Source organism: Zootoca vivipara, chromosome 16 (assembly GCF_963506605.1).
Source record: "Zootoca vivipara chromosome 16, rZooViv1.1, whole genome shotgun sequence".
NCBI lineage: Eukaryota > Metazoa > Chordata > Lepidosauria > Squamata > Lacertidae > Zootoca > Zootoca vivipara.
Window position 1 is genome coordinate 690,095 of NC_083291.1, and position 15,701 is coordinate 705,795.

General features: G+C 44.3%; 1 protein-coding gene across 5 annotated transcripts in view; it reads right to left on the reverse strand.

Annotated features, from left to right (window-relative positions):
- Positions 1-211: 211 nt before the first annotated feature.
- Positions 212-15,701, reverse strand: part of SMARCA2 (SWI/SNF related, matrix associated, actin dependent regulator of chromatin, subfamily a, member 2) — a 129,283-nt gene continuing 113,793 nt past the window's right edge. For all 5 annotated transcript variants that reach the window (XM_060268717.1, XM_060268719.1, XM_060268718.1 and 2 more), the window contains 5 exons: positions 9,223-9,328; positions 5,783-5,884; positions 4,091-4,220; positions 3,094-3,236; positions 212-1,127 (listed from right to left, as the gene is read on the reverse strand). In XM_060268717.1, the coding sequence (XP_060124700.1) occupies positions 1,092-1,127; positions 3,094-3,236; positions 4,091-4,220; positions 5,783-5,884; positions 9,223-9,328 (517 nt within the window). In that variant the 3' untranslated portion in view covers positions 212-1,091. The remainder of the gene's footprint in view (positions 1,128-3,093; positions 3,237-4,090; positions 4,221-5,782; positions 5,885-9,222; positions 9,329-15,701) is intronic.

Genomic DNA, 15,701 nt, shown 5'->3' on the forward strand with positions numbered 1-15,701 from the left:
AAGCAGCCTAGATTCAAGGATCCCCAGGTGGCGGAGTTTTCAGGCACCATCCTGGCTCCCAAGCATCTTCACTTGGTCGCAAGTAGCTGAGAGCCAGGTGCAAAACACGCATGGCACGTGGTGACTTTTGAACACTGAAAGGAAGCGAGAATGAAGCTCGGCGCTGCAATGTCATTCTGCTTGGAAAACACGGAGGGCACAGACCGACCCGTCAAAATTACTGGAATTTTATTTGCCTCAGGCTTATGACTTGCAACCAAAGACATTGTGCAAAGAAAGCAAAGATTAAGTACACTTAGGGGGAAGGTGGCAAAACCACATTGGTAACACAAAAGGTAACCGGATGAAAGAAGCCATTCATTATACTACATAGATTGCAATATTCAATAGCATTTTAAATCCAACTTTTTTGTAATCAAGAAGAAAAAAAGAAGAAGAGAAGGAATAAAAGAAAAGGAAAAGTAAAGTTTACAGTAGACAGAAATTTCATGTATACAGTTCGAAAAGCATTTCTTTTTCAAGAGAGAATCAAATGAAGCAATGAATGCAGCAGGATTGGGGAGAGAGAGAGAGGCTAGCTACTGTACATTGAAGAAAATGGTATATATGCAGCACAGTGAAGAAGCAAATACAGAACTAATAAAACCTTGAAAACTGCCTGATGAAAAATAAAATCACCAGTTGCTTTTAATGGCTTCTCCTGGTTAGCAATGCTACAAAAGACATTGTTTCCAAATCTTTCTGATGCCAGGTGAGAGCATCTAATCAAATATTGAAACCAGGAATGTCAAACCATTAGTAAGTTAAACCCAACCCATAGAAATATACTATCAACCCATTTTTCCCCCATCAAAAGTTTTTTTGTTTTTTGTTTTAATCTTTGAGGCCCATTTGGTCACAGTATGTTACATGTTTTTCCTTGTTTGTCTTTTTTTTTACACCATGATACCATAATGTTTGTCTGGTAATATCCTAAAGCTAGTTATAGATGATGTAAATACAGAAACGCCCCGATGCCGATTCTGGCAGAGTGAATTCGCTGGGTGCAAAATGAGAGAAGAGAAGAACGGTTCTCCTTTAGACCGTGGGAATCACTCGTCGTCACTTCCGCTGGCTTCCGACTGGTCCTGGATGGAAGAGGCAAGGGGGGGGGGGGAGAAGGTTTGAGATTTTGTTTGTTGAAAGCATTGCAAAAAAGAGAGAAAAGGACAATGTTACTTTGACACCCCCTGTTTGGGCCATAATAAAGAAACAAGGTGCAACCAAGAGATAGCGAGGCAAGCCAGTTAATTTAGTCATCATGCCTCTGGGTTTGTCGCAAGATGCCCTGTAATAGGTTTATGAGCTATCATGCACAGCTGTGCGGCGCGCATCTCGCAAGGTTCACGGCTTCCGCTATGATTTACTTCCAAATAAATATACCAAAAGACTGATGGGAGGTATGCTGACTCAGAACCAAATCCCAGGGAGTTTAGTGGGGCTGAGGCAGCCTTAGCTGGCCTTTGGCAGCCTTAGCTGGCCTTTAGAGGCTATACTGGGCAACCTTTGGGCACCTGCAGAATTTTTTTCTTTTCCATCTGAAGTGCAGGAGCCCCTGCGGATTGCAAATGGCTTGCAGAACTCCCCTGGCAAAACCCCCTTTGCCATTAAGGGGCCCTGCTCTTCAAGAAACCACAGGTCTCCACATAATATAATAATATTCTGCACAACAGAGGGCTCTTTCCAGCTATCCATACAAGAGTTAAACCAGGCGTAAAAATTAACAGCTATTATAAAATCAAAAATTAAAAAAGGAGTGGAAATGTTTTGATGAATCCATGGGAAAATATTGCTCAGAAAAAAGATATGCTAATATGCTTGGATTAAAAATGTAAAGTATTTAAATGAATGCAAAGATAAATGTACTGGTAATTTCAAATGTAGAGGAAATTGAGTTGGGGTGGAGGGAAGAAGGGGGAGGGGCAAAAGAATACGATGTTTGATTGAGGATGTAAGTGATAAATATGTAGGGGGAAGGGGGTGGGGTGACATATTGAAGATTTTGTTTTATTTGCAATGTGATGTAATATGGAAATAAAAGAAAGAAAGAAAGAAAGAGAGTTAAGCCAGGCACGGGCAAACTCGGCCCTCCAGATGTTTTGGGACTACAATTCCCATCATCCCTGACCACTGCTCCTGTTAGCTAGGGATCCTGGGAGTTGTAGTCCCAAAACATCTGGAGGGCCAAGTTTGCCTATGCCTGAGTTAAGCCTTAGTACTTAATTTTTTAAAAAAATACTTTTATTTGATTTTTAAAAATATAAACACACAGCAAATAACAATTCAAGACTGAAATATCAAGATTACTCTGAATCTCCTGACTTCCCCCCATCCCTTCCATGGGTCCTAGTAATAATATTTACACCTGCATATCAATACTATCCAAGATTTACCTTTCCAAATTAGTCATACTTTCCGTTAGTTCACAAGTGTGGTTGAAATCCTGCCCATGTTTTAACCTGCTTACAATGGTCTCGTAGATAAATCATAAACTTTCCCCATTCTTTTTTTAAAAATTCTGGTCCTCTTGATTTCTGAGCTTCCCAGTTAATTTTGCCATTTCAGCAGAGTCCATCAACTTGGTTTTCCATTCTAGGACTTAATTTTAACTTGGCTGGCTGAGCTCCAAATAACTACTTCAGGCATTCTCAAGGCCTCCTTCCCCCTTTTTCAGGAGCATCTCCCTGGAATTTGCCACTTATTTCTTGATGCAAATCACTTCCTGGAGCTCAGCTATTGAGTCCAAGTGCTGAGCATCTTAAGGGAGAGGAGGGGGGATACTTTGCTAGCGCTCTCAAACCTTTCATGCATCCTGAACCCCACCCCCATCGGCCCCCATGGCCCCCAACTGGTTTTGGATGACAGCTCCCATCAGCTCTGCCGGCAGGGCTCCTGCTCAGGGACAGGGGAGCCCCAAATACTTGCAGCGCCCCCCGCTGGAAAACGCATTGCTGGACTGTTAACCTCCAAAGGCGAATCCAAGTCGTGACGACTGGAGTTACAGGCACAGGGATGGGGGAAAACAAATTTACGGCCCTTGCAAGCAACACTCACATTCTCATCTTGATCCTCATCGCTGTCATCGTCGCTCACAACCGGTTTGGCTTTGACTCGACTTTGCCGCTTCTTGCCTTTTCCTTTCTCCCTGTTTTTATCCTCCTTTTTGTTTAGCTTGATTTTTACTTTCACAGATTTGGCTGCAAAAAACAACAACAAACCCACAAAAGAAACTTAGTGGCCAAAATTAACAGACCGGACGCAGATTTAGTCCTGCTTCTACAGCAGACCCGTCAACATCGACGGTATTTACGTCCATCATCGCAATCCTACACACCATGGATGTGAATGAATCTAGTCTCGTGTGTGACTAAATTTGGGTCAAGCCCAGTGTTTAAGGTTTCTCAGCCATCAACTCCCCTGGGTTCCTTTGGAAGGAAGAGTGGGCTATAAATTTAAACCATATATAAAACAAAGAAACAAACTCACAGAAATCACTCGTTCTCTCTCTCTCTCTCTCTCTCTCTCACACACACACACACACACACAAACCACCCTGAAAAGGACCTTATCAGCATTCCTTATTCTACAACATAAGAGTTACAAAGAAATAATCTGAATGTAAATCTCATATAAGGAAATTTCCTATAACAGTGAGCTATTTTTCAGGGGTGTGTGTGCAGGGGTACGCAAATCCCTAAACATTTTGTGAATCTACCAGGAAAAGAAACTAATTTTAAAGAAATTGTTAGTTCTCTTCTCTAGCCTGGTGAATCGTCAGTTCCGTTGCTACCCCTCATTTCCTTTCCCGGTGTTTGCCGAGTCTCGGACGGAAGTGAGCGTTTAATGTGTGAAGCAGTGTGGAATGTGGATGTGTGGTGTTTTACTGATAAAAGCTTGGTCTCATTGAGGGGCACTATTTCAATATGGGTAACGCATATTCTTTGTACTTCCCCCCCGCTTTGAACTATAAAATGGTGGCTTTCTTGAGTCAAAATGAGAGTACCCCTAAACATTTTTGGGGAGAAAAAAAGCACTGAAGTGAGGGGCTCACATTCGGATTCCGACTCATCTTCCTCGTCTTCTTCTTCCTCGTTGCTTTCGTCCTCGCTTTCCTCTTCTTTGGCGATCTTCTGCCGCGCACTTTTGAACACCGACTGCAGAACAATGGAGTCCTCATAGATCTGTGGCAGGAAAGCAGAGTTGCGTCAGGCCGGCAAGCTGTGCTTCATCAAAGATTCACAGCGTGGAGCGCGATTTCCTATGCAAACCCAGAGAGAGCAAGGCTTCTCTCCCCCATTACAAGTCACAAGTCTTGTTGCATGAATTTTACAGGAAATGCCAATGTTAATTTCTCATGCCCTAAATGAGAGTTAAAAAAAGCCTTTCAGTGGCAGCCTGAAACAAAATGAAGCTCCACGTTATGTTTTCACATTTCTAAGTACCACCTTCTCTTATGTTTGAATTCAGGTAGGTAGCCGTGTTGGTCTGACGCAGTCAAAATATATAAAAAATTGTCCAGCAGCACCTTAAGTTTGTTCTGGGTATAAGCTTTCATGATGTTAGACTATAATCTAAATCTGAAGAAGTGTGCATGCACATGAAAGCTTATACTGTACCCAGAACAAACTTAGTTGCTTATGTTTGAATTATTTAATGTTTTATTACTAATGATATCAAGAGTCTTCAATGGAAAGTTCTAATTAAGACTTAGATTATAGTCTAACAATATATCCAGGTTAAAACAAATGTACTCTTCCAATGCTAATTTTCAGCAGTAGGAACAAGAGAGTTTATGTTAGCTAATACAGTAATAGAATTCTGGGGTAGATATAGGGCCTGTTACAGTTCAGCTTCTTGCAATCTTTACCCATGGTTCACAGATTATGAACAGGCTGTGGGATTTCACCCCTCCTTCTCATCTCGTCTCTTCTTGCAAATTCTCTGCCCTTTCCCCGACAGCTTAAACTGTGGTTAAGGGTCATGGCTTCAATGATCTTAGCTATGGTTGATGCCAACTAGGTTCCTCCATGTGGAGTTTTCCATAGGGAACCTTAGTTCGTATTAGCCAGGCCTAGGCAAACTCGGCCCTCTAGATGTTTTGGGACTACAACCCCCATCACCCCTGACCACTGGTACTGTTAGCTACGGATGATGGGAGTTGTAGTCTCAAAACATCTGGAGGGCCGAGTTTGCCTATGCCTGGTATTAGCCATGGTCAAGACCAGTGAAGACTGCACCTCTTAGCCAACAAATGGATTCCTGCAATGATCCATCATGGAGGATGAGTTGCAAGATAAAGACTGACAAGCCACCAATACACTCGGAAGCAAAATGGAGACACAGTCTATATTTACTTCAGCAAATGCAAATTTTATTACTCAACTTCCACGGAAAAGCTTCAGTTCTTCAGAAGATTTTTTTAAATAAGAAGACCACCACGGAGAGCTACCAACTAGTTGATATCAAGGGTGGTAAAGGCAGACTTAGGTATTTCTCCAACCGAGATGTTTCAAGTTTACTGTAGCTGCAGGAGAACTTCTAGTTATAACAAACTCTGAAGACTAAAAGCAAGCTGAAACAGAAAATACGGGCCTGAAGGTTGTTTTATACAACTGGGGAAACGTTAAGGCCGCCCCAAGTTTAGACAGCCCCCAGGCTTCTTATTGACCAACGTAACATGCTTACAAATGCAAAGGCGTACACCAACATTGCAGTTCTGCTAAGCAAATAATTTGAACCCGACCTGCGATCCTTCCAAGTTGAAGGTCTGAGCATTGTGACACAACAACATCACGTCCTTCTCCAGGTCGCTAACACTCCGATATTTATGGTTACGAATTCTTTCCTATTTTTTTTCCCAATCAAAAGAGATTGAAAGGGGGAGAGAAAGAACAGGATAGCTGGTTAAACAAGTCTGATGCCCTCATGGACACAACAGATTCACATGCGTAACGTTTTCAGTGTTGTCATCCTTCTGGCGTAGCACAAAGAAAGCAAGCATTTTCAGATAGAAGTTGTACGCCAAATGAAAGTTATCTGTATGCCGAGTGCGTGACATTGAGAGGCCGGGGTTCAAGGGATATCAGTTTCAATGCATACTCCAAGATGAGGCTCTACATCAGGGGTCCCCAGACTTACCGGGCTTTGGGCCGGTTCCCACCGCGCCGATCGCGCGGCGGGCCGGAGGGCGGGGGAGTGCGTGCCTGTGCGGGCCGGCGGGTGGGGGAGTGCGCTTCCAGGTCGGGAAAAGCGCCAGAAATCGTTTGTGCGCATGCGTATGGGCCTCCCCCGACCCGGAAGTGCACCAGAAATGACCTCTTCTGGGTTGGGAGAGGCCCATACGCATGCGCACAAAGGATTTCCGGCGCTTTTTTCCGACCTGGAAGAGCGCCGCCGTGCTGCGCGCCTTAAGAGCGGGCGGCGGCGGCGAGCGGCGGGGGTCGTCGCGGGCCGGATTGGGAGGCCAATTGGGCCGCATCCAGCCCCCGGGCCGTAGTTTGGGGACCCCTGCTCTACATCCAACTAGGCTAAAACTCACACCCGCCCACCGCCACATTTTAGTGAATCTACAGGCTGAACCACAAAGTGGAACAACCCTTTAAGGCTACAATGGATCAATGCCTACACCTCAAAATATTATGAGATGCCTTCTGTGGCACAGGGTGTCTTCTCGGTGCCTTATAAGAAAATTACAAACATGTGCAAAACGAAAACCATGTTGTGAACATGTACAAATGATAGGGATTCCGGCGCTGATCTGAATCGCTGGGGAGAAGAACACTCTAGAAACAGGGAGCCACAATTATCTCGTCTCTCTGCAATCTGACCTGGAGGTTCCCATTGGATACATCACTGAAGACAGCCAATAACGTGGATGGGTTTAAAAGGGAATTGGAAAAATTCAAGCAGAATAAAGGAGCAATCCTATGGCAAGAGCGGGGTTAGGATCCTGCGGATCTCTGGCTAAACTGGGAGGGTCCCTGCGTAGTCAGGCTACATCAGTGTAACTCGGGTCGGCCAGAGATCTGCTGGCATACAGGATCCAACCCATCCTGGCTTAGCTAGGAGCCCGACTTTAAACAATAACCGTGCGATAATGGATGATCCAAAACGTCATACAGTTTCTCTGGATGACAAACTGTTTCGAAAGTAACTTTTCATCAGCACATGAATGGTCCTAGCAGGTACATCAAGTGGCGTAAGGTGAGCACTCACTAAGAACTGTAGAAAGCTCATCTCATGCTACTTGATCTACCTGTTAGGACCATTCATATGCTGATGAACAGTTGCTGAAAAAACTGTACGGCGTTTTGGATCATCCATTATCACACGGTTACAAGATTGCGACTGTTGAAAGGCTTGTTTGCCTCTTTCGATACTGATGGGTTACATTGTCTAATTTTCTTAACGCAACAGTGACAGAATTTTATTTTCAGTGATTCTATTTCCTATTTTCTGTTTAAGAATTGCTACGTGTGGAGCTTCTAAGGATCACAATGAGTACAGGATTGGGACTACAGTACTGAAAGGCTTGTTTGCCTCTGTGATACCGATTGACGACCACCTCTAATTTTGTTCATACAACATTGATTTATTTTACCATTTGCACCTCCATCATATATTTTCTCTTCAAGAATTGTGAAATAATACATGTTACATATATTTTGTTAGGACATGGTTAGCCATGTGTTGCCTGTCATTGTTTAAAGCCTGCCTGTTTTTGCAACACAGGGGATTTCAGCTTTGCTGAGCCCTAAGCCCTGAAAGGGGGCGTTCCGGGGCCGGGGGAGGGGCTTAGATGGGATCCTAAGCTTGCTCACCTTAGTCAGTGACCAGGTTAAGCCACTAAAAAAGGGCCATGAGACTCAAACCCTCTTTACAAGCTAGTTTCCCATGGCCCCAAAATGGAAGGACGACAAGATACCGATGAAGGAAGGGCAAGTTAAATTCACAGAATACGCAGAAATAGCCAAACTTACAGGAAGACTCAGAGCCAAGGACAGGAGAGATTTTTTAAAAAAGATTGGGAACCATTCATGTTGTATCTACGGAAATATCGTAATGAAATAGATTCACTAGCAGGGTTTGAATGAACGCTTACAATTAGAAGATGCATTTTGAAAGAAACATAGTCCGATTTGAAAATGATTAAGAGTACAAGAGGAGTTAAGTAAAAGAGTATAAAAGCCATAAAGATCAAGCAGAAATAGCAAATGTTTAAAGAACCAGAAGGGGAGTTGAGGGATATTACCGGGGGGGGGGGAGTTTGGGATGTTGTTTTTTTCTTTACTTTTCTTTTCCTTTATGTTTTATATACCTATGTGTTACATGTGCGAAACTTAATAAAAATCTTTTAAAAAATAATTAATAAATAAAAGCTGGGTTGAGCAGCCCTGCTCCACAAGGGAGTTTGATGTGGCATCCTTTAACCAGCCTAACCTGGCTTCACGCCGGTTTATCAATGGCCGATAGACATGACGGAGGTGATGCTCTGCCTCCATGCGCAGAGACCGCAATGCTTCTGCACACCAGGTGCTGGGAAGGGCAGGAGGGGAGAGGGGGCTGGCGCTCAGGTTTCCCCACAGGCACCTCCTCCCTTCAGATGCCAAGGGGATGAAGAACTACACAACTTCTGGGAGACATCGGAAGGCAGCCCATGCTGAACATTTTACTATGGTTTTATATGTGCTGGAAAGTCACCCAGAGTGGCTGGGGAAACCCAGCCAGATGGGTGGGGTACCCATCATCATCATCATCATCGCCGTCATCTGGCTGGCCACTGTGAGAACAGGAAGCAATTCCACAGGTACATCACAGACATGGAATAACAACAAGCAGTATTTTATTTTTTGCAATTTGTGCACGAGTGCAAAAGCCAAGGAATGGTAACTTGGCCCGATGCTGGGAAGATGCATTCAAGGTCAAATGAAATCGCGGGCAGGATTCGAGGTCAAAGCAGCGGAAGGAAAACGACAAAGTAACTGAAATAGAGAAGTTTTTTGTGATAGGTATAATGCAGTAGAAAAGGTTTGAGTCAAAAACACTGCGGAGGTGAGGGAGGGAACTCATGAAACAATGTCTTTGATTTGAAGGTTACCGTGAAAACATTTGGGAAAAAGTAATTAAAAATATATGTAAAAAAGAAAGAAAGCTGCATTCGCGTTAAACAGAAATCAGGCCCACCTTAATTTTTTTGAAATCCACTGGCTTTCTAATTAATTCATAGTATTCTGGGTATTCTTTTCTGGAAGGCAGCTGAATGAAGACTTCACTTAACTGTCGTCCTGAGCTGTTAAAAAGGACAAAAATAATGGAAAATGTTATTACTTAGCTGTGACAAGAATGGGGGTGACCAGTATGTTTGAGAAGGAAAAAAAGGAAGATGGTTTTGCTTTTCACCTAAGAATTTGTTCCAGTTCAAGAAATGGAGCATTAATAAAATCCTGTGCCGTGAGGAATCAAAGTACAAGGGCAGCCGTGTAGAATGATATAAAAGATGCACCAGCGAGGGATATTCTGGAAATATACGCAAATTGCAGAACAGACTACCTTGCACACATTCCTAGAACAGCAGCACAGTACTCAATTTTACCTTCTCCTTTTTTTTCTTTTCATTAAAACCCAAATACCCAGCTACCTTTTGATAGAAGGATTTGATTTCTTAGTCCCCTTTGTGCATTTGTCAGTGAATATGGCTTGAAAAAAACCCCAAGAACCCAAAGGCAAAAAGCATTTATTTGGTAATAGAACACTTCCACCAGTTGCAACTGAGGTTATGCTAAAAAAAAAGCAAATGATTAGTTGTGAATAAGCCATCCTGGTTTTCAATCTCAATTTCCAGTTCCATCTGCACCTTTTGAACATAAATAAAGAAATAAGAGATCTTACAATCATAGGAAGCATGCACACTCTTTCTTTTCCGGTTGCCTAGCAACTGCTGAAGAGCAATAGGACCTGCATAAATTAAGAAAATCTTCAGAAAGATGAGTGGCATCTCTGACTCTACTGGGTCACATTGTCTGCCCCCCCCAAAAAAAACACAAGGCATCTCAGCAAATAAACACAGATAATGGTGTTGTTTTAAATCTGTTTTGTGCGCTGCGCAACATCCTTCCAGACTGGCAGGAGACGCCTCCCTCTCATTTCAAAAGCATTGTTTATCGCTGCATATTGTGGCATTAACAGGCGGCGAATTTAAGGTACTGTATTTTTCTGTGTATAACACCATCACCACCACCCCGTGTATAACACGACCCCTATTTTTGGGGACTCCAAATTAAGAAAGTGGGGGGAGATTCCCCAGAGTTGTTAAGCTCTTTTTTTGGGGGGGGGGGGACTGCCCGCAGCTGACAAGCACACACCTCACAGAAGCAACCAATTGCTTGCCCAGTTACATCTAGAAGCCACAAATCGCCCACACAATTGCCACAACAGCCAATTCCAACCAGCAACATACGCCAATCGCTGCTGTATATCTCCGATTCACGGCTGCCAACAATTGCCCGCCCCCCCGCACTACCCGTGTATAAGACGACCCCCAATTTTTTTTACGTTTGCTTGGTTTTTTAAAAAAACCTCGTCTTATACACAGAAAAATATGCAAGCTGAAGATTTATTTGACAAGGTGAGCCCTCTGGGCAATATCATTGAAGCAATTCAACGCCGCTATCCATTGAAACCCCCAAATTTCACACATGCACACATACAGAATGCACGTTTTGTCTGGAGGGATTCGGTCCCTCTGAGATCCGAGTAGGATTATCTAGATCAGGGCTTCCCAAACTGTCGTCCGCGGACCCTCAGTGCTCCGTGAGAGGGAGGAAGAGGATGGAGATGCCAGGAGAGGAGGGCGGAGGGGGGGTCCTGGCCTGTGGGGCGTGTTTCTCCACAGCACCTCTGGGACTGGGCTGCAAGACTTGGTGAGGAGTAGGTGGAGTTGGGGGCTTGGGCAAGAGGGGGGCAAAGGGAAAGCGACTGGGGGGCATTGGAGAGGGCGGAGAGGACCAGCATGGCTCCGCTTTTATGCCCTTCCCGTGCCCTTTTTCCACCCCTGATGCTGGGATTTGGACAGGTGGGTGAGGCAACCTACCTACTGATTTAACATGGGGGCCATCCTGCTCAGTGCCGGATTTACATATAAGATAAACAAGCTCTAGCTTAGGGCCCCACTCTCTTGGGGCCCCCCCAAAATTTTAAAGGAAAAAATGTACATTTCCAAAATATAAAACACAAAATAAAACCTACAGGGGGGAGGGTCAAAAAATATCTCCATGGTGCTAAGAGAATAACTTGCACCTAAATATTAGTATAATATTTAAGGGACCCAGGTGGCGCTGTGGGCTTGAGCCTAGGGCTTGCTGATCAGAAGGTCGGCGGTTCGAATCCCTGTGACGGGGTGAGCTCCCGTTGCTTGGTCCCAGCTCCTGCCAACCTAGCAGTTCGAAAGCACGTCAAAATGCAAGTAGATAAATAGGAACCGCTACAGCGGGAAGGTAAACGGCGTTTCCATGTGCAGCTCTGGTTCGCCAGAAGCGGCTTTGTCATGCTGGCCACATGACCTGGAAGCTATACGCCGGCTCCCTCGGCCAATAATGCGAGATGAGCGCGCAACCCCAGGGTCGGTCACAACTGGACCTAATGGTCAGGGGTCCCTTTACCCTTTACCTTAATATTAGTAAGACCAAGGTGATGCTGTTGGACTTCCGCAGGAAGAGAGGGGAACCTGCCCCATTGGATATCGGGGGGGGGGGCGCTGTGTGGAGAGAGTCTCTTCCTTTAAATTCCTGGGAATTTACCTTAGCGAGGACCTGACTTGGAAAATCAACGTAACTCAGGTGGTCAGAAGGGCCCAACAGAGACTCCATTTCCTGTCTGAACCTACCCAGCTGCTAAAATCCTCAGGTTCAGCATCTTAACTCAGTCCCAAAAGCATGTGAGGCACAGCTGGTGGTGACACAAGAGAGAGAAAGAAAAAGAGGGAGAGCCTTTTCAGTGGCTGCTCCCTGATTGTGGAATCCCCCCTGCGCGCGCGAGGTTAGACTGGTTCCCTCCTATTCTTTTGTCAGCATGCTGACACCTTATTGTTTAGACAGGTCTTTGAAAGCTAAAGTGCAGATGGTGTTGATCGATGGGCTGCTGTCAGGGCGAACTGGATTTTAATTGCTGGTTCTAAATGTGTTTTGATATACTGTATTTGAATTACTGTCTTATAACTAGTTTGATTTTCTTATTTTGCATTTCATAATGTTGTAAGCTGCCTTGAATCCCAACTTGGGAGAAAGGTGGGATATAAAGAAATAAATAAATTTCCTCAGGGTCTTGCAAAAGAATAATGTTAAACAATAACCGATGACCTCCTCCTCCTCCTCCTCTCATATTGCCTCAGTGTGCTATCACGGGCTGTCCCTTGAGTCCGCTAGATGACATCGCAAGGGATCGTTGCCTTAGGAGAGCGAGAAAAATTCTCAGGGATGACTCACACCCCGGTCATCACCTCTTTAATTTTCTACCCTTGGGCTGGAGATACCAGCCATACCAACAGGCTAAAAAATAGCTTCTATCCGTGGGCTGTTGGACGAAAAATAACATAGTGAAATTGACTTGTGAGGTGGTGTGTTGTTTGATAAGAGATTGAGTGTTTGGGGGGGGGAGGCTTGTTTAATTTCATTGTACACAGGTTGTACAATGACAATAAAGGTATTATTATTTATTATTATTATTATTATTATTATTATTATTATTATTATTATTATTATTATATAGGGTGTCTACATTCTGCATGGACTGGTTGCATAGAAACATGTGCAAATGGCTTTAGATACGTATGAGGTACATAAATCACCATATAGCATAAAAACACAAAACAGCAACCATTTGTTGTTGACAAAGGACAGCTGGACATAGAAAGGGCCCCATTATCTTCAGGAGCTGAGGGCCTCATCAAACCTCAATCCGGCCCTGGTCCTGCTCACCTGGGCCCATGAGGCAGGAGCCAAAAGGTCTAATGGGTCAGCGTAGATTTCATGAGGTTTAGGGGTGCGCTGGGTTGTTGAGGCAAGCCGAGGCAGACTGCCCAGTACCCTAATAAATATGGCCGTCTTTTAAGATCCCCCTGGGCTCTGTGTCGCAACAGGTCGACGTGTCTCCTCCTCCTCCGGAAATTTTGCCAAGCGCCCTGTAATTATTATCAAGGACGAAGTCTGGAGCTCCGTCTGAAGGGGAAATCCAGATTAGGCAGAAACTCTCTCTTTTCTCCAACAGGTGACTTCTAAAGTGCCCCTTTGCTGGATCAGGTCCTCGTTCTTCATGCACGCTTAACAAAGCAGCAAATGCAGCCAAGTGTGAAAGTGCTCTTAATTCCAGCAGAGGTGCCAGGGGGGAAAAGGAACGCTTGGCATCTGGAGCTTGACCCGCCTTCCTACCCGTCACGCAAAGAGGGGCAGCTATTTGGGAGTCTGATGAGAGAATTAATCCCAAAGGGAACGTAAACTCAAGAAGTGGTTTGTTCCGGGCCGCTGCTAAGCTACAAACCTAGGACTAGAAAAGGTAAAATGAATTAAATACTGAGCCGGTGTTTCTGTTCAAAGCAGTGTGGAATCTGTTTCCGTTTTAGTTAGAAAAGTTCCTTTCCCTATTTGATTATCATATTCATTTCAAAAAATTTCTGTAGGATGTAACTATTGCATCTGAATGATTGCTAAAACGCAAGTTACACAAAATATCCATGTAAATAGCATGACCAGCAAACGCCTCAAATTCTCCCAGAGACTCATCCGAAATCCCCACTCAACGGCGGACAAAACAGAAGTTGTTTTTTGGGATCCAAATCCCAAGCCTGCTTCATCATTTCACAAAACTCTTTGTTCTGCATCAATTCAGTCGCAGAAAATATTCGCACAGCAAGGTAGAGGGGCATGGGAGTTATTTTCCTTGCTAGGTGGAAGTGGGTGCCATCAAGAGAAAATGACTTTCTCTCCTGTCCCTGTTCCACATTTGCCAGGATCTGACACACGCAGGACTTGGGAAAGGGCCACTTCACCCAGGAATTCATTTGCACATATTTTCTCCATGGATTTCCTCAATCGTAAACTGGAAGGTACACAGAGGAAACTGCACTGCGTCCACCATACGGAAAAAGCACCGTTGGGATTATGGAAATAGCGGCTCCTGTGTTCCATGTGACCAAAGGAAAGGAAAGAGACAGCTGCAGTTTTCAAGACCTGTTGACACAGTGTGGTTGGGAAAGACTAGAATGCTGATCGCCTCCACCAATTTTTATGTCAAAGACATAACCTACTAAAATAGAATAGCGTCTTGCGTTTCTAAAATGCGGTATGTGCCATCTATCATAAAAACATGTTCATCTGGCAATTCACACAGAAATATTTTCTTAATTCACTACATTGACACCACTGGTCTGGAGCCCCAGGCCATCATGTTCCATTTCTGCTGTAACTTCCATATCAGGCATGTAAAGATATCCAGATCCCTCTCGTTTGCTTAGGGTTGGCAGGTATATTTAATTTGGTACAGTCCTAATTAAAGTGCTCAGGCAAAGTACAGAAATGAAAACAAGTATTATTACCCCCCCCCCCAAATCAATGCTCTCTTCCTAAATGAATCCATCTCTGTTTATCTATTAGACAACATCCCTCCTTGGATGCAGCCTGATCTTTGAAGCATTTTACCAAAGGGAGCCCCCACCCTCCAAAAAAATTAATGAGACTAGCCCTTACTCAGCATTTAAACTAAGTCAAACCAAACCAAATTCCCAGCATCCTTTGCAAATCTCATTGCAAGCAACTCGGCTGTAACACGAACCTGCAGCTTCAAGTACTGCTTGTCAAGGGCAAGCAATGCCATCAAGAAGCTAATTAAAATTTAAAATTGTAGCTAGGGGTATTTCCCCCCCCCCTTATTTTGATTTTTGTAAATACAAGGAACTCTGTAACCGTTGCTGTTGGCAAAGCAGTGTAGGAAAAGCAAAAATGGCCCTTCTCTCCTGGCGACCTCATGTTTGGCAGGTGCTTCCCTGCTAGGGATGCTAGAATGAGGATGCAGGGATGGGCAGGAGACAACAGCAAGGGATGTAGCCGACAGGAAGCACATTATTAATCGCATGCAAGTTCTGGCAAATTCTGTGACTCTCGCTCCCTACTAGGGCTGGGCGATATCTTGAAATATCATCCAAAACTGGTCCAAAGTCCATATTGGGATACTGGTCTCATAATTTTGGGCCTGGCAATATATCACACTTTTCTGTGTATAACACCCCCCCATGTATAAGATGTCACCTATTTTGGAGGACTCAGAATTAAGAAAATGGGGGGAAGATTGCCCAGAGTTGTTGAGCTTTCTTTGCCGGGGGGGGGGGGGAGATTGCCAATCGCCCGCCCTATTGCCGTACCAACAGCCAATCAATAACAGCCCTCGATGCAGCCACCAATAACACAAAAAATAGCTGCTGACAATCTCTGGCTCCCGGCAGCAACCAATCGCATGTCACCCCGATGCACAATCCGTGTATAAGACGAACCCCGATTTTTAACAAAGTTTTTAGTGACAATTCCTTGTCTTATGCATGGTACAGTATGGTATTGTGAATCGTGTGTGTGTGTGTCATCATGCAAATAAACCAGGAATTCACCCAATGCCTCTAAGTA